The 19,241-nt window shown below is 39.7% G+C and overlaps 1 protein-coding gene across 1 annotated transcript in view; it reads right to left on the reverse strand.

Moving 5' to 3' along the window:
* The window catches only part of LOC133657594 (polyribonucleotide nucleotidyltransferase 1, mitochondrial), a 39,786-nt gene that overhangs the window by 17,115 nt on the left and 3,430 nt on the right, over positions 1-19,241 (reverse strand). Inside the window, exons 2-14 of the mRNA XM_062059086.1 lie at positions 12,004-12,064; positions 11,830-11,904; positions 11,638-11,743; positions 11,516-11,565; positions 11,386-11,449; positions 9,314-9,361; positions 5,980-6,093; positions 5,711-5,897; positions 3,083-3,134; positions 2,934-2,991; positions 2,779-2,875; positions 2,597-2,699; positions 2,449-2,519 (exon numbers count right to left, since the gene is read on the reverse strand). Coding sequence (XP_061915070.1) covers positions 2,449-2,519; positions 2,597-2,699; positions 2,779-2,875; positions 2,934-2,991; positions 3,083-3,134; positions 5,711-5,897; positions 5,980-6,093; positions 9,314-9,361; positions 11,386-11,449; positions 11,516-11,565; positions 11,638-11,743; positions 11,830-11,904; positions 12,004-12,064 — 1,086 coding nt within the window. The remainder of the gene's footprint in view (positions 1-2,448; positions 2,520-2,596; positions 2,700-2,778; positions 2,876-2,933; positions 2,992-3,082; positions 3,135-5,710; positions 5,898-5,979; positions 6,094-9,313; positions 9,362-11,385; positions 11,450-11,515; positions 11,566-11,637; positions 11,744-11,829; positions 11,905-12,003; positions 12,065-19,241) is intronic.

Raw genomic sequence — 19,241 nt, forward strand, 5'->3', positions numbered from 1 at the left:
AACAGTGTTAAAGTTGTTCATACCGTCACCTTCAGTGTGACCTGTATGGCTGTTGATCAAGTATGCCTTGCATTCACTTATGTGTGTGTAGAAGCCGCATATATTATGTGACTGGGCCGGCCGGCACGCTGTTTGTATGGAGGAAAAGCGGACGTGACGACAGGTTGAAGAGGAGGCTAAAGGCAGTGCCTTTAAAGCACGCCCCCAATAATGTTGTCCAATACTGTTGTCCGGGTGGAAATCGGGAGAAATTCGGGAGACTGGTTGCCCTGGGAGATTTTCAGGAGGGCACTGAAAGTCAGGAGTTTCTCGGGAATATAGAACACAACCTGCTCACTGAACTTTGTGGATATTGTAAAAACAGCCAACCACCATAAACATGTCAAAATTACACCTATTTAAATCCATTGCAAGGCATAATGGGAAAAATGCAAAAAACTCTCTCCACACTTACCAATGTTTGGCCCATTTTAGCTGCTTGATATTTCTGATTGGTTATACAACTTTAAGGAAGTAGTCAATAAGGTAAACAAGGTAGAAGTCAAACCTTCACATACTCTTAATATTAATTTGTAATAAATATGTATTATTATAATATGTGCACATTCGTACACACATATACACACATATATATATTAGGGGTGTAACCGTACGTGTATTTGTATTGAACCGTTTCCGTACGGGGGTTCCGGTTTGGTTCGGAGGTGTACCGAACAAGTTTCCACACGGACATATTAAGTAGCGTAACGCATGTTGTGTAAACAATGCACACCGAGGCACAATACACGGCATGCTAGCAGCTAACGGGCTACGATAGACCGACCATACGTCCTCTTTTCACCGGACATGTCCTCTTTTGCGGAGCTGTCAGGGCGGAGTTTCTTAAATGCCTCAAATGTCCGGCATTTTGAGTTAGGGTTGCATGTATTTTCAATGTACGTTCAGGGTTAAGAAGGGGTTAAAAACAAAACAAATTGTGCGCGCAGCAGCATTCGTGAGGGAGGGGCAGAGACAGAGAGAGAGTTATGATAAACGCGCATGCGTCGCCAGGCTCTGCTTTTTATCCATAGATTTATCAGATTTAATTTTTTATTATCTATAGCAGGGGTGTCAAAAGTGTGCCCCGGAGGCCATTTGCGGCCCACAGCTAATGTTTTAAAGGCCCACGGCACATTCTAAAAATACTATTAAAATAAACAAAACCATAACAAAAGTGAAATAAAAAAGCTTAAAAGGTTAAATGTAATTTAGAAAAAGTTGCGTTGTTGACTAATAAAACAAAGCTGTTTTTTTTCCCTTTCAAACTGTCATTGCTCAAAACATAATATTGAATCAAAATCAATGTAATTATGAATTATTGACCTATCCAAGGTGCCGATTACTTCACATCAAATATTCCATTAAGAAAAATATTTTTGGTGGAAGATTTTGCAAATTTGGTAGATAAATAACCCAAAAACGTATATTTTGTTGTTTTCTTACTGTACCGAAAATGAACCGAACCGTGACCTCTAAACCGAGGTACGTACCGAACCAAAATGTTTGTTTACCGTTACACCCCTAATATATATACCGGTATATCAATTTTTTTTTGCCCAATGCAGCCCACCAGTCAAAAGGTTTGGACAACACTGCTGTAGACACAGCTGGTAATTCCAATGTTTCATAATAAAAAACTGCCGAAAATTGGACGCCACGGTTAACTGAACGGCGGCGTTAATAGCCCAGCAGGCACAAGACATTGATACAACGTTGATTATACATACATCCTACAAGTGACTTTGAAACAATGTTGCAAAATAGTTGTATTTGTAAATTTAGACAACATTGTTGGTGGGGAAATGGCCAAATTTCAAATGTCAAATCAACGTCACAACCTGACATTGAATAACCGTTGTCAAAAAGCATGTTGTTTCTACGTTGCATTTTTGTTGTAGAACAGTGGTTCTCAACCTTTTTTCAGTGATGTACCCCCTGTGAATTTTTTTTTAATTCAAGTACCCCCTAATCAGAGCAAAGCATTTTTGGTTGAAAAAAAGAGTAACAGTGCAAAATATTGCTCATTTGTAGTGGTCTTTCTTGAACTATTTGGAAAAAAAGATAGGTTTTTATTTATATTTATGAAGGATTTTTGAATTGTTGCTATTTTTAGAATATTAAAAAAATAATCTCACGTACCCCTTGGCATACCTTCAAGTACCCCCAGGGGTACGCATACCCCCATTTGAGAACCACTGTTGTAGAATATTGGTTGGGAAATGACCAAAATTCAATGATCAAATCAACATCAGAACCCAACTTTTATTAAACGTCGTCAAAAAGCGTGTTGTTTCAAGGTTAGGTTTGCGTTGCTCAACGTCAGGACCTAATTCAACAAGTTCTCAACGTTGTTTTCATGTCTTGTGCCTGCTGGGAGCCTCAATTTGCACCAGCGGTTACTTTTCTGACCTTAACGCCGTGGTGATGATGTCTGCCTTAACGCTGGACTCCAACGAATCAAACGTGACGCTGCACAGAACCTAAAAAAACAACACAATTAAGCTTTTTTTTGTGTGTAGAAAATTTTATTGGCGAACTAAACCGTCTTCAAACACACCTGCGTTTGTCCCCTCTGGAACAAAGCAGAACCGTGAAGCGGTTTAAAGAGGTCTATGTCACAGGAGATGTCCCTCAAAGCAGTGAGCTCCCTCCCATCACACCTACACACACAATCATGTAGTTCATAAGCACATTATTATAGCATTAGGTGTATATACATTGTATATAATAATCATATACCTCCGGTATTCATTCAGCACCAAATTCCTGAAGATTTCTTTGCTAACAGTGTTGAAAGACTCTATAACCTCAAAAGGTTCGGCTTGAGGAAACGTTTCTGTGAAATAGAGACAGGATTTAGTATTTGTCTCTTCACCCCACAAACTAAGTACTACCTTTTAGTTCCACCTCAGTTTCTAGTCGAATCTTGTTGATGGCTTCATCTCTTGATATCTGTCAATGATAATCACACAATTAGAGACATGAACTATGTGAAATAAATGGAGAAGTATGGAAAGACCTCCACGATGTGTTTGTGGCTTACTTTATCATGTAAGGAATTTGTGAAGACAGCATATATCTTCTCTGAGGTTGATCTGCAGGAAATAATCCAAATAAAAGTCACTACTGAGGCAGAGAAGGTACAAAATGGTCTGTCAGACAGGGTTTTTACTGTTTTTGAAAACATCCTGTTCGTTGTAAATGGGTTTAGTAAGTCAACACATATAGTGAAATACACGTTTTTGTCTAAAAAACATGTTAACAAGACATAAATCAGGGTTTCTTTACCATAAGGTCGGGGACTATTGTTGGGCCGCCAAATCAGTTTGGTCCGTATGGGCCGCAGCAGTACTCAGTTGCAATACACTTTTCCACCACTTGTAGCAGTAATGACAATATCAAACAAACAGAAGAAGTCTGCAGCTGAAGTCACAGTGAAGTTTCTTCAGTGCAAACATTATGACTAAAGTGGTGAAGCTGTATTTTTATTTGCACTTAAATTTTGTTGACAGTTTATTTAGGAAATATATATTAATGTTATTTATTATTCATTTAGAATGTATTTAATTTAGCACTGCATAATTGTGTGTAAATGTATTTTTTATCAGTTTTCATGAGCCCCTTCTTTAGCAGTATATTTTTGTAATCAGCCTGATCTAAGTCTTGATAATAATCATTTGACAAGGTTGATCCTGTTAAACTGTAAATTGGTTAGATTTAATTTGTGAATATGATTAGAATCAAGAGTAAGGATAATAATTCAGCATTAACGTTTGAGTGGGCTGCGGGGGTGGAAAAGTTGGGCACTGAGGTCAAAAAGGTTAAGAACCCCTGACATAAATCATACAGGGTCATGAAAAAAATAAATAAGCAATGCGATTAGTGTTGTATTTGTGTGAATATTATAAGTTTATACTTATTTCTGCTTTCCTTTCATTTATCATTTTAACCTTGTGTTTTTTTCTTGACATTGAGTGGATAACAATAAAAACGCAAATGGAAACAGAAAATTATCACGTGGATTATTGATAAACCAACGACACTGTGAGCCATCACATCCAAAAAAGTCGTTTGGTAAATAGTGGCAGCACTAACAGACAAATATACACAGAATAATGTCATTTCATATACTAAAAATAAAAATATTAATGTCAGAATTAGATTTTTTGTGTGTAAGATGATTATTATATATTTTCTGTTATCTAATTGCACTCCCTGCTCCGTCTCATCACTTTAGGTTGCTAAAAAACGATTAAAAAAATATATATTTTAATTTATACTAATTTTATTAATTTATTCATAAAAATATTTATTCATATTAATTCTATTTATTACCACCAATATGCTGTTATATCACAGTTGCCTTGTCCTTGTGTAATGGATGTTACTTGTAGCTCGGTGGACAGCACGTTCGCCTCTCATGCTGGCAACCTGAGTTTGCGCCCCGCTCGCAGCAGTTGGTAGGAAACAACACAATGCGGAGCCTCAACACTTGCACTGACATTGCTGAGTATGAAAACGTAATTTTGGTCACTGTATGTAATGACAAGATAATAAAACCTAACCTTTTTTTTATAAAATGAGTTTTTCTCTGCTGCAAAATGCACCAGCATTAATTTTACCATTGTAAAGGCGCCACTGTGGCTCGATACTGAAATATCAATACCAACGATACCAGATCTTTATGTTCTACTAACAATTCTCAAATCAAAATATCGATACTTTTGATACTTAGGTTCAGGGGTGTCCCAACCTTTTCCGCCAGGGGCCGGATACTGAAAAGTCAAAGTATGCGGGGGCCATATTGATATTTTTCTATTTTAAATAATGCTAAAAACACATATTGTGTCAGCATTGTATTATAGGTGACTAAGTATATCATTATTAACTATTAGGTAGAACATTTCAGCTTTTCCTCATTAAATACAATTATTTTTGTACCTTTTTTCTCATGTTTTTACTGTAGTTTTTCCCCATGTATGAATAGAATAAAATTAATAATAATAAATGTTTTAATATAATTGCATAACCTAATGTGTCAAACATTCTGCCTGTACGAAAATATTAATGTTCAGTTACATAATTAACAGTGTTTATCATTATTGTGGTTATTTTTCAAATTGATTACTTCATATTTATTTTTATTTACCTAACTAAATTGTGTTTATATTTAAAGTGTATTTTCACTTTGAGAGCTTCTAATATTTTAAATCAGGGGTGTCTAATCTTTTTTATTAAAAAAAAAATTGCTTTACAGATATTACCGTATATATATTTGAAGACAAAACATTGTATTATAGGTGACTAAGCATATTATTATCAATTATTAGTTATTAGTGACTAAGTATATTATTATAAACTATTGGTTTAAAAATTTCAGCTTTGTCTCACTACGTTCAGATTTTTTGCTCTTTTTTCTTACATTTTTACTATTACTATTTTTTTGTTATTATTTGAAAAAACACAACTTTTTTTTATTTTAACAGACACATTAGGTATATTTGCACAAAGTATCAGTATCGGATTGGTATCGCTGATACCAGCCTGAATTTGACTCAGTGTTATCGCACATCACTAAAAGGTGTATTCACTTACTAATGCACTTTTACAGTATTTCTATGAGCAGCAGTCCTGGCTTACATCAGAGATAACATTTAAAAACATGTCTTACTGTCGAACGTGCGCCACCATGTATGCCGGGGCCGAGAACAGTTTGACGGGTGTGCGCTTGCTCACTTTGAGCTCGCGCACTAGCTGCTGGATGGCGAAGATGATCTTCTGCGAGTGTTTGACTCCAATCTTCACAGCCTGGGCGAAGTCCTGCTGCAGCATGTTCTCGGCCGACGCTTCAATCATCACTGGCAACGAGCGAGGACAGAGAGCGGTGAGGGAGGAGGAACGAAGCCTCCGAAAAGTAGCTTTGTAAATTTGCAGACTTACCGACTTGACTGCTGGGGGCACCGACTACAATCATGTTTAGAGTGCTGGAGGACATCTCTGTCCTGGTGGGGTTGACCAGTAACCCTCCATCCACCATACCCATACGCACCGCACCTACAACACATACAATTATACATCTGACATGAGGAGGACAGCAAGTGTCTGATGTAGGGGTGTCCCGATACAACTTTTACACTTCCGATACGATACAGATATGGAAGCCTTGAGTATATAGCCTGATACCCATATTGCTATGACACGATATCAGCACAAATAGAGATGTCCGATAATATCGGGCGATAAATGCTTTAAAATGTGATATTGGAAATTATCGGTATCGGTTTCAAAAAGTAAAATTTATGACTTTTTAAAACGCCGCTGTACGGAGTGGTACACGGACGCAGGGAGAAGTACAGAGCGCCAATAAACCTTAAAGGCCTACTGAAACCCACTACTACCGACCACGCCGTCTGATAGTTTATATATCAATGATGAAATCTTAACATTGCAACACATGCCAATACGGCCGGGTTAACCTATAAAGTGCAATTTAAAATTTCCCGCTAAACTTCCGGTTGAAAACGTCTTTGGATGATGATGTATGCGCGTGACGTAACCAGTGAAACGGAAGTATCGGTACCCCATTGAATACAATACAAAATAGCTGTTTTCATCTCATAATTCCACAGTATTCTGGACATCTGTGTTGGTGAATCTTTTGCAATTTGTTTAATGAACAATGAAGACTGCAAAGAAGAAAGTTGTAGGTGGGATCGGTGTATTAGCGGCGGACTACAACAACACAACCAGGAAGACTTTGACTCAGATAGCCGACGCTAGCCACCGACCGCACGGAGTCCTTCGTCCTTCCGTCGATCGCTGGAAGGCAGGTGAGCACGGGTGTTGATGAGCAGATGAGGGCTGGCTGGCGTAGGTGGCGCGCTAATGTTTTTATCATAGCTCTGTGAGGTCCCGTTGCTAAGTTAGCTTCAATGGCGTCGTTAGCAACAGCATTTTTAAGCTTCACCAAGCTGGAAAGCATTAACCGTGTATTTCCATGTTCATGGTTTAATAGTATTGTTGATTTTCTGTCTATCCTTCCAGTCAGGGGTTTATGTATTTTGTTTATATCTGCATTTGAGCCCGATGCCATCACGTGAGCTCCGTAGCTAAGTTAGCTTCAATGGAGTCGTTAGCAACAGCATTTTTAAGCTTCGCCAAGCTGGAAATTATTAACCGTGTATTTACATGTCCACGGTTTAATACTATTGTTGATCTTCTGTCCATCCTTCCTGTCAGTGGTTTATTTATTTTGTTTCTATCTGCATTTGAGCCCGATGCTATCACGTTAGCTCAGTAGCTAAAGAGCTTCGCCGATGTATTGTCGTGGAGATAAAAGTCACTGTGAATGTCCATTTCGCGTTCTCGACTCTCATTTTCAAGAGGATATAGTATCCGAGGTGGTTTAAAATACAAATCCGTGATCCACAATAGAAAAAGGAGAGAGTGTGGAATCCAATGAGCCAGCTTGTACCTAAGTTACGGTCAGAGCGAAAAAAAGATATGTCTTGCACTGCATTCTAGTCCTTCACTCTAACGTACTCATCCACGAATCTTTCATCCTCGCTCAAATTAATGGGGTAATCGTCGCTTTCTCGGTCCGAATCTCTCTCGCTGCTGGTGTAAACAATAGGAAAATATGAGCAGTCCTTCCCCTGGTGTCGTCACGCTACTTCCGGTAGGGGCAAGGCTTTTTTTTATCAGAGACCAAAAGTTGCGAACTTTATCGTCGTTGTTCTATACTAAATCCTTTCAACAAAAATATGGCAATATCGCGAAATGATCAAGTATGACACATAGAATGGATCTGCTTTCCCCGTTTAAATAAAAAAAATTCATTACAGTAGGCCTTTAAAGGCATTGCCTTTACGTGCTGGCCCAATTACATAATAACTACGGCTTTTCACGCACACAAGTGAATGCAAGGCATACTTGGTCAACAGCCATACAGGTCACACTGAGGGTAGCCGTATAAACAACTTTAACACTGTTACAAATATGTGCCACACTGTGAACCCACACCAAACAAGAAGGACAAACACATTTCGGGAGAACATCCGCTCCATAACACAACATAAACACAACAGAACAAATACCCAGAACCCCTTGCAGCACTAACTCTTCCGGGACGCTATAATATACACCCCCCGCTACCCCTACCACCCCCAAATATTGGTTTTTGAAGAGTGTAAATATCCACTCCATCCCATTTTAAATATCTTTTTATGATCACATTTATATTTGCCTCTACACCTTTCAAAATAAGCCTATATCTGCACTGATGCAGGTTAATAAACAGTAGCCTAATGGGGCTTAGACCCTCGCCTGAAACCCAGAAGTGCCTCTCGGTCACGTGATTGCAACCCACCTACCGTATTTTTCGGACTACAAGTCGCTCCGGAGTATAAGTCGCACCGGCCGAAAATGCATAATAAAGAAGGAAAAAAACACATATAAGTCGCACTGGAGTATAAGTCGCATTTTTTGGGGAAATTTATTTGATAAAATCCAACACCAAGAATAGACATTTGAAAGGCAATTTAAAATAATTAAAGAATAGTGAACAACAGGCTGAATAAGTGTACGTTATATGACGCATAAATAACCAACTAAGAACGTGCCTCGTATGTTAACGTAACATATTATGGTAAGAGTCATTCAAATAACTATAACATATAGAACATGCTAAACATTTACCAAACAATCTGTCACCCCTAATCGCTAAATCCCATGAAATCTTATACGTCTAGTCTCTTACGTGAATGAGCTAAATAATATTATTTGATATTTTACAGTAATGTGATAATAATTTCACACATAAGTAGCTCCTGAGTATAAGTCGAACCCCCGGCCAAACTATGAGAAAAACTGCGACTTATAGTCCGAAAAATACGGTATATAATAAGATACAGTGCTTGTTTTAATGCTGATATCAGACCAATACCAATATTGGACTGGGACACCCCTAATCTTACAATATTTTGAATTATTTAGAGTAGTCAGTATACTGCTCGACTGTAGGCGAGACATAATTATCTTGCTCATCACCTGCCTTGCCGGATACACAATAATAATAGCTGTGTGTCGGCTGTTTTTTAGTGAAGAGTAAAACTATACTGCCAAACAAGCTGTACACCTACTACCCTAAAGTACATAATTTCAACAGTATCGTCTCTTGAAAAATGGTGCTGAAATGAAGGCATGTACTCAGTATTGAGACATAAACTGGTATTACTAACACCAAACACTCCAAAAAGATGAAATAATAGCTCACCAACGGGTCCGTTCCAAGGGATGTCAGAAAGAGCGAGAGCAGCCGAGGCTGTAAAAGAACAAAACAATCACAATATAAGCATCTTATCTACAGACTAAAAGTGGACTTTTCCATCCTTACACTGCAAATTATTTGCCACTTGCCAAGATTTAAAATTGTATTTCTGGAAATTCACAATTTTTTTTGTTACTAACGAGTCTCAATTTTAGCATGAATAATTATTGTTTTTCTATTCCAGTTTAAAAATGTAACATTTGAGAAAATAACTATTCAAATAAGATATTTTGGTTTTCCCCCACATAGAGAATCTTGTTTAAAGATTCTGCAACATCTCGAGGATGCTTAAAGGCCTACTGAAATGAATTTTTTAAATTTAAACGGGGATAGCAGATCCATTTTATGTGTCATACTTGATCATTTCGCGATATTGCCATATTTTTGCTGAAAGGATTTAGTAGAGAACATCGACGATAAAGTTCGCAACTTTTGGTCGCTGATAAAAAAAAGCCTTGCCTGTACCGGAAGTAGCGTGACGTCGCAGGTTGAAAGGCTCCCCACATTTCCCCATTGTTTTCAATGGTGGCCGCCAGCAGCGAGAGCGATTCGGACCGAGAAAGCGACGATTACCCCATTAATTTGAGCCAGGATGAACGATTCGTGGATGAGGAAACGTGAGAGTGAAGGATTAGAGTGCAGTGCAGGACGGATCTTTTCGCTCTGACCGTAACTTAGGTACAAGCTGGCTCATTGGATTCCACACTCTCTCCTTTTTCTATTGTGGATCACGGATTTGTATTTCAAACCACCTCGGGTACTATATCCTCTTGAAAATGAGAGTCGAGAACGCGAAATGGAAATTCACAGTGACTTTTATCTCCACGACAATACATTGGCGAAGCACTTTAGCTACGGAGCTAACGTGATAGTATCGTGCTTAAATGCAGATAGAAACAAAATAAATAAGCCCGACTGGAAGGATAGACAGAAGATCAACTATACTACCAAACTCTGGACCTGTAACCACACGGTTAATGCTGTACCGCCTGGCGAAGCCTAGCAATGCTGTTGCTAACGACGCCATTGAAGCTAACTTAGCTACGGGACCTCGACAGAGCTATGCTAAAAACATTAGCTCTCCACCTACGCCAGCTCTCATCTGCTCATCAACACCCGTGCTCACCTGCGTTCCAGCGATCGATGGCGCGACGAAGGACTTCACCTGATCATCGATGCTGTCGGCGGCCCGGAGACGGAAGAAGTCAAGATGAGGACAGCGGTGCGGCGGCGGGCATTGTAGCTTTCGACGACACCCCGGCCGCCATCAGAGTCGGCAAGAAACATATATTTCCCCAAAGTTACGTACGTGACATGCACGTAGTGACACGCACGTACGGGCAAGCGATCAAATGTTTGGAAGCCAAAGCTGTAGTCACGGTAGCGCGTCTGCTATCAAACTCAAAGTCCTCCTGGTTGTGTTGCTGCGGCCGGCCGCTAATACACTGATCCCACCTACAGCTTTCTTCTTTGCAGTCTCCATTGTTAATTGAACAAATTGCAATAGATTCACCAACACAGATGTCCAGAATACTGTGGAATTTTGCGATGAAAACAGAGCTGTTTGTATTGGGATACAATGGTGTCCGAATACTTCCGCTTCAACCATTGACGTCACGCGCATACGTCATCATACATAGACGTTTTCAGCCGGAAGTTTCCCGGGAAATTTAAAATTGCACTTTATAAGTTAACCCGGCCGTATTGGCATGTGTTGCAATGTTAAGATTTCATCATTGATATATAAACTATCAGACTGCGTGGTCAGTAGTAGTGGGTTTCAGTAGGCCTTTAAATTTAAGAAATGCAAGGGGAATAATGCTTGTTTTAAGAATAAAATGCTTATTTCTAGCTTTAAAGTCCTGTTGATTTCTAGATTTACAAATCCTAATTTAGGATGATTTATTAGGTAAAAATGATCTGTCCACGCTGCTAGTTAAATTCACAAATTTTCTGTATTTTTTCCTAAAATCTAATCTTTTAGCTTATATTTTGACAGCTCTTTTTTTGCAGTGTACCTGCATTGATGGCGAGTACATCGGGATCGTTGACACCATCCACAGCCAGCAGGTTGCACAGGATCTAAAGAGGAGGTCTTACTCTTATTTCATGTTTACAACAACAAAATGTGTAAGAACCGAAACAAACCTGAGTGTCGTAAAAGTAACCAGCAGGGAAAAGTGGCCGGATGGATCTGTCTGAAGATCAAAAAGCAAAATAAACGGTGTATATTAGCAATGAATATGGAAAACGAAATGTCAGTAAGTCACCTATGAGTCTGCTGGTGAGAATCTCATTATCAGTGGTGCCCAGCTCTCGCCGTAAATAGTTAGTTGGGATCCTGCCGGCCGCCGCTGCCTTCTGCCTGTAGTCCACCTGCGAATAAACGAGACATTGCACTGCAGCTGGAGCACCATCTTTCCCCTTGAATGTATAGATGATGCGTGTGAATGTTGACGTACCACCAGAGGCATAAACTGAGACAGAGATGGTTTGGTCTTGCTGACAGCCGTCACCATCACGGAGGTGTTGCCCAGCTTCAGACGGAGGCACAAAGCTACAACAGTTAGCAGTGCTAACATAGATGAACGTATGAAAACATAGTACGAGGGGATAAAACATGGATCTGATCTGACCTGAACGACAGCAGCTCCATCAGCAAATAATGCCAGCCTCCCAGATGAGATCTCAAGCTTTCTAAAAGGCACAAATGTACAGTGGAGAAAATAACTCTTACAATAACTATTTGATTCAAAAGACATTGGAAGAATGTGACTTGGTTAGATCAGACCAAAGTCAGGACCGACTAGATGTTTTTGGCAGCAGAGAAATTATGAAAATGACCCCAACAGCATCAGCCTAGTGTCTCCCATTTATTATTTAATTTGTTCGCCCCTGCTCAGATACAAACAATAATGCACCTAGTCTGCCAGAGAATAAGAAGACACAGCAGGAAGGTTCAGTGTTGCCAAATTAGCAACTTTGCTGATATACCGGTACTTAGCAAGTAATCAGAGTAGGGTTGTCCCAATAAAACTTTTTTACTTCCGATACGATACCAATAGTGGAACCTTGAGCAATGGTTGTTGCCAATATTTTATGCGATCTGATATCAGCACAAATCATAGCACATACATTTATTATTTTGTATTGTAGAATTATAAAAAAAGGTTTGATTAAGTTCAATTTAGTCAACCAGAGAACAATAGTAGGTATGAAAAAACACTAACCTATTTACTAGATGTCCGATATTATCGGCCGATAAATGCTTTAAAATGTAATATCGGAAATTATCGGTATCGTTTTTTAAATTATCGGTATTGTTTTTTTTATTTTGTATTAAATCAACATAAAAACACAGGATACACTTACAATTAGTGCACCAACCCAAAAAACCCTCCCTCCCCATCTACACTCATTCACACAAAAGGGTTGTTTCTTTCTGTTATTAATATTGTGGTTCCTACATTATATATCAATATATATCAATACAGTCTGCAAGGGATACAGTCCGTAAGCACACATGATTGTTGCTGGTCCATTAATAATACTAACCTTTAAATGGTAAATGTGTTGTACTTGTATAGCGCTTTTCTACCTTTTTTTAAGGAACTCAAAGCGCTTTGACACTATTTCCACATTCACCCATTCACACACTGATGGCGGGAGCTGCCATGCACGGCGCTAACCAGGCCCATCAGGAGCAAGGGTGAAGTGTCTTGCTCAAGGACACAACGGACGTGACTAGGAAGGTAGAAGGTGGGGATTGAACCAGTAACCCTCAGATTGCTGGCACGGCCACTCTCCCAACTTCGCCCCTTTTAACAGTTAATTTTACTCATTTTCATTAATTACTAGTTTCTATGTAATTGTTTTTATATTGTTTTACATTCTTTTTTATTCAAGAAAATGTTTTTAATTTATTTATCTTATTTTATTTAATTATTTAAAAAAAAAAAAGGACCTTATCTTCACCATAGCTGGTTGTCCAAACTAGGCATAATAATGTGTTAATTCCATGACTGTCTATATCGGTATAGGTTTATATCGGTAATTAAGAGTTGGACAATATCGGAATATCGGCAAAAAAGCCATTATCGGACATCCCTACTATTTATTATTATAACAGTCTGGAAGTGGAGTGGTAACTGTTTTTTTGCCGACATCCAGTGGCCACACTAATCATTGAGTTACGCTCATGACGCAGTAAGTTGAATGATGCGGACACGTTTGTTATTGGATACTTTCTAACATGCTTCAGCTTTGGATGCATTTCAGCACGATGAATTTGAGGACCAGTAATAGACAATTTAGAGTGAAAAGCACATTTAATTTTTAGTCGCATACAAAACATTCTAACTTGGATTGTTTCCCTGGCTTCGAGACTCTCCCGAAGGACAGTGCGGCGAAGACACAACAAACTCCCTTCTTGTCTCTCATGGACACACACCTGTTGTTGCTGACTTTGGACTGACTGGCGGCTGCAAGAACACCAAGGCCGCGGAACAGAGACACTCTGCAGGCTTACACACACACATGCATCCACGAAAAATATACGCCACACACACACGGCTGGGCATATACGCCACACACACACGGCTGGGCAGCGCTTGAAGAGCTGCAGCCCGCCACCGTAGCCCCCACTCCCTCCCCTCTGTTGCAAGTCTCAAGTTGTTTGTTGTAATATGTATATGTGCTTTGCTATGGAGGTTTTTTCCCACTCAAGACTGCTAGATTGTAATTTTTTACTCATCCTCCCCCAGCGTTTCCTTTTCCCCATCTTTTACGGGGCGCTTTGTGGCGACTAGGGTGACCAGGTGTCCGGATTTAGGCCGGACAGTCCGGATTTTTAATGCCCTGTCCGGCGTCCGGCGCAGCATCAAGCCGGACACGTATTTGTCCTCCTTTTTGTGGCACTAGGCTTGAAGAGCGGAGTTTTTTTCCATCTTTGCTGGGCTGCAGCGCAATAGCCAATCATAGACTGTAAAAAAATGCCCCCAACGCAGTAACATATCAAATGATTGGCTAAGAGCGGAGTCGAATACAAATCTTCTTATCATTGGTTAAAAAGGTAAACAAGGGTCCAACGTTCCCTCTAAGGTGCGCACCTGCGCAATGGCGCACCGCTCACACGCTGCGCACATCAAATTAATGCCGCGCGGGAAATCAAAAATCCCATCTGAACTTTAAACAAAATAAACGCATTACAATTTATTCTGTATTATTTTGCAATGCGACTCTGTGAGTGACAGGTGACAACAAGAGTGGCCCCAATGAATAAAACAATCTTTGTCAACACAGTTCAATTATCGTCTGTCGAGACACTTTACGGACAGGAATTCCATCAATCACTCTATTGAGCAAAACTGTTTGTAACCACACCAAAAACATGAGCAAAAAAAACTTTTATCTATAAAAACTGGTAATTTTCTGCCATACAAACCAGGCTTAAACCAACGTTGTCATCCGTCGTTTCAACAGAAGCCGCTCGCTCGCTCACCTGCACCAACACACGCACTCATGGCACTTAGCCAGTGCTGCGTTTATTGCCACACAAGAAGTCGGACAACCCCAACGCCACACAATGTGTAAATGCCACGTTGTAACACTGACTCCTCAATCAGATGTGTGCTTATTTTACTGCCATTTATTAAGAATGTTAATCTAAGGATATTATTCATGAAATATTGTCACTAGATTTCATAAACGCTAATAAATAGATGTATTTTACAGACAGAAAGTTACAGGAACTAAATGTAATCTCTGAAAGGGGTAACATTTCTTTTAAAGGCAGGACCCGCAGCCAGACATACAATACTAGCACATAGGTCATGAAAAACATGTTTTTTTTGTTATTGCAATTGTCCATCCATCCATTCATCCATCCATCTTCTTCCGCTTAGCTGAGGTCGGGTCGCGGGGGCAGCAGCCTAAGCAGGGAAACCCAGACTTCCCTCTCCCCAGCCACTTCGTCCAGCTCCTCCCGGGGGATCCCGAGGCGTTCCCAGGCCAGCCGGGAGACATAGTCTTCCCAATGTGTCCTGGGTCTTCCCCGTGGCCTCCTACCGGTCGGACGTGCCCTAAACACCTCCCTAGGGAGGCGTTCGGGTGGCATCCTGACCAGATGCCCGAACCACCTCAACTGGCTCCTCTTGATGTGGAGGAGCAGCGGCTTTACTTTGAGCTCCGCCCGGATGGCAGAGCTTCTCACCCTATTGTAAGAGGGCAAAATCACTTATATCAGAAAATTATTTTAATAAATAATTTAAATTGTTATGTCAGGTTTGGGACAGGTGTGACGCTGGTGTGGCCACAGTGTGCACGTCTGATGTCGCTCACATTTTTTAAAAATTATATATGTTACCTGTTAATTGTTGTTTACATTTAAGTCCACACATGTTATGCTTTGTGGCACTCTGCACTTGAAAAGATTCATCTCAGTGGTCACTTTTTGAACACCACAATGTATTGAATAAATACAAATACTGTTAACAAACACTTGACTTTAATATTTTTTCCTATTCAGCCACACAAACATCATCTTTAAACCACTCAAAATTGTACTATAAATAAGAGTATACCAGAGTCCTATGTACACCATAGTAATTTATTGATATGCCGCATAATGTCCTCCTTTTTGGTGTCATATGCTGCAAATTGTGGAAATGGAATGGAAATGGTCACCCTAGTGGCGACCCATCAGCGTTCCTGTTCTGTAACCCTGTACACTGTTTGTTTGTCCAATCTTGAACGGGTTTGTGCTGAAAACAAAGTTCCGTTGTACTTGTGCAATGACAATAAAGACCATACCATAACATACCATCCAGTGTTTCCCATAAACTGCCAAGATACCTGTGGCGGTGGGGGCGTGGCTATGGGCGTGGTCACCATGACATCATCGAGTAATTTGCATAATTTACTACAATGATATGATTTTCTCTAAAAAGGCTCAAAAAATGTATACTTACTAATTAATAATAACAGTTTTGTTTTAAACGTCCATCCATCCATCCATCCATCCATCCATTTTACAATATAATTACAACACTTTATGTACATATTTATGTACAGATTTGAACAATAAGTTATTCACTGAAATATATTTATTAATTGTGGTTCTTACAAAAAATATATCTTATAAAAATATAAAGGCTAAAATGTCTCTTAAAGCTCTGCCCCTTTAATTAGTGCATACTAAATAATATAACTTTAGCCTACTACTACAACCATATTATTTACCAGCAACATAAAGTGAAAGAGGCAGAGGTGTCCTGCCACAGTCAGTAATAAATAAACAGAAAACAGTAGTGGTGGTAGATAGACACAGAGCTTCATCAAACATCTGATCCACTGAACAAAGAGCTCCAAAAATCTTGATCCTACACTTCTCTTTTGTAAAGTAAATCTGAACAGCCGATATGGGCATCTACATCAACTATATGATTTGCCTGAGAAGCTGGACAGGACAAAAAAAAAACAACAAACAAAAAAAAATACAATATTTTTTTTTTGGCGGCCTTAATTATTTCGTGGCGGGCCGCCACAAATAAATGAATGTGTGGGAAACACTGCCATGGATACTTTGTATGTGTAATATGCAACTATACTTATTTGATATTTGTTCATATTGACAAATGTGCTGTTTTAGCCTGCAATATTGTTAAATCAAGGAAACATATTACTTATGTCTAGTTTGTGTGCAGCTGCCAACTCCTAGTAGCCTACATAATCACTTCCGTCCGTCCGTTTTCTACCGCTTGTCCCTTTTGGGGTCGCGGGGGGTGCTGGAGCCGATAGTCAGACAACAGTCACACTCACATTCACATAGTAGGGCCAATTTAGTGTTGCCAATCAACCTATCCCAGGTGCATGTCTTTGGAGGTGGGAGGAAGCCGGAGTACCCTACCATGTTTAATGTTTGTAAATTACCTGACCAAAATAGAAGAAAACACCAACCTTGTTTGCTTTTTGGAGAACATGTAGATATTAACTGGCTGTCCATCTTTGCACAAGTAAACACACTGCAGGACTTCTTGTATCGCACATTTTAGATGCAAGCTGATATAATCCGATACTTGTTTAGTTTTTTTGATGATATGAGACCGATAACCAATACCAAACTTGGATTGACCTAACAAGTCTCTGGACATTCGAGGTCTGGAGTTGCCAAGCGACAGCCTCAAAACATTGACGTTTTGATGTGTAAAGAGGAGTGGAAGGTGGTAGAGACCGACAACAATTGACATCCTATTTATGTGCTTTCCAACAGAGGATTGTTTTAGTTATTTCATAACACTTATTACATTTCGTTTCCAGGTTCTGCATGTTAGATTAAATTTAACATTACAATTTGGGGTAGAGATGTCCGATAATATCGGACTGCCGATATTATCGGACGATAAATGCTTTAAAATGTAGTATCGGAAATTATCAGTATCGGTTTCCAAAAGTAAAATTTATAACTTTTTAAAACGCAGCTGTGTACACGGCTGTAGGGAGAAGTACAGAGCGCCAATAAACCTTAAAGGCACTGCCTTTGTGTGCCGGCCCAATCAGATAATACCTACGGCTTTTCACACACACAAGTGAATGCAAGGCATACTTGGTCAACAGCCATACCGGTCACACTGAGGGTAGCCGTATAAACAACTTTAACACTGTTACAAATATGCGCCACACTGTGAACCCACACCAAACAAGAATGACAAACACATTTCGGGAGAACATCCGCACCGTAGCACAACATAAACACAATAGATCAAATACCCAGAATCCCTTGCAGCCCTAACTCTTCCGGGACGCTACAATATACACCCCCCGCTACCCCCTACCCCAAAACCCCGCACACCTCAACCTCCTCATGCTCTCTCAGGGAGAGCGTGTCCCAAATTCCAAGCTGCTGTTTTGAGGCATGTTAAAAAAAATTATGCACTTTGTGACTTCAATAATAAATATGGCAGTGCCATGTTGGCATTTTTTTCCATAACTTGAGTTGATTTATTTTGGAAAACCATGTTACATTGTTTAATGCATCCAGCGGGGCATCACAACAAAATTAGGCATAATAATGTGTTAATTCCACGACTGTATATATCGTATCAGTTGATATCGGAATCGGTCATTAAGAAATGGACAATATCGGCAAAAAAGCCATTATCGGACATCTTTACTTGTTTTGTTTTTTTTGCTATGAGACCGATAACCAATACCAAACTTGGATTGACCTAACAAGTCTCTGGACCTTCGAGGTCTGGAGTTGCCAAGCGACAGCCTCAAATCGTTGACGTTTTGATGTGTAAAGAGGAGTGGAAGGTGGTAGAGACCGACAACAAGACACATCTGATTGATGTGCTTTCCAACAGAGGTTTGTTTGAGTTATTTCATAACACTTATTACATTTCGTTTCCAGGTTCTGCACGTTAGATTAAATTTACCATTACAATTTGGGGTAGACATGTCCGATAATATCGGACTGCCGATATTATCGGCCGATAAATGCTTTAAAATGTAATATCGGAAATTATCTGTATCGGTTTCAAAAAGTAAAATGTATAACTTTTTGAAACGCTGCTGTACGGAGTGGTACACGGACGTAGGAAAAAGAACAGAGCGCCAATCACATAATATCTACAGCTTTTCACACACACAAGTGAATGCAACGCATACTTGATCAACAGCCATACAGGTCACACTGAGGGTGTCCGTATAAACAACTTTAACACTGTTACAAATATGCGCCACACTGTGAACCCACACCAAACAAGAATGACAAACACATTTCGGGAGAACATCCGCACCGTAACACAACATAAACACAACAGAACAAATACAAAGAACCCCTTGCAGCACTAACTCTTCCGGGACGCTACAATAT

Source organism: Entelurus aequoreus, linkage group LG09 (assembly GCF_033978785.1).
Source record: "Entelurus aequoreus isolate RoL-2023_Sb linkage group LG09, RoL_Eaeq_v1.1, whole genome shotgun sequence".
Lineage (NCBI taxonomy): Eukaryota > Metazoa > Chordata > Actinopteri > Syngnathiformes > Syngnathidae > Entelurus > Entelurus aequoreus.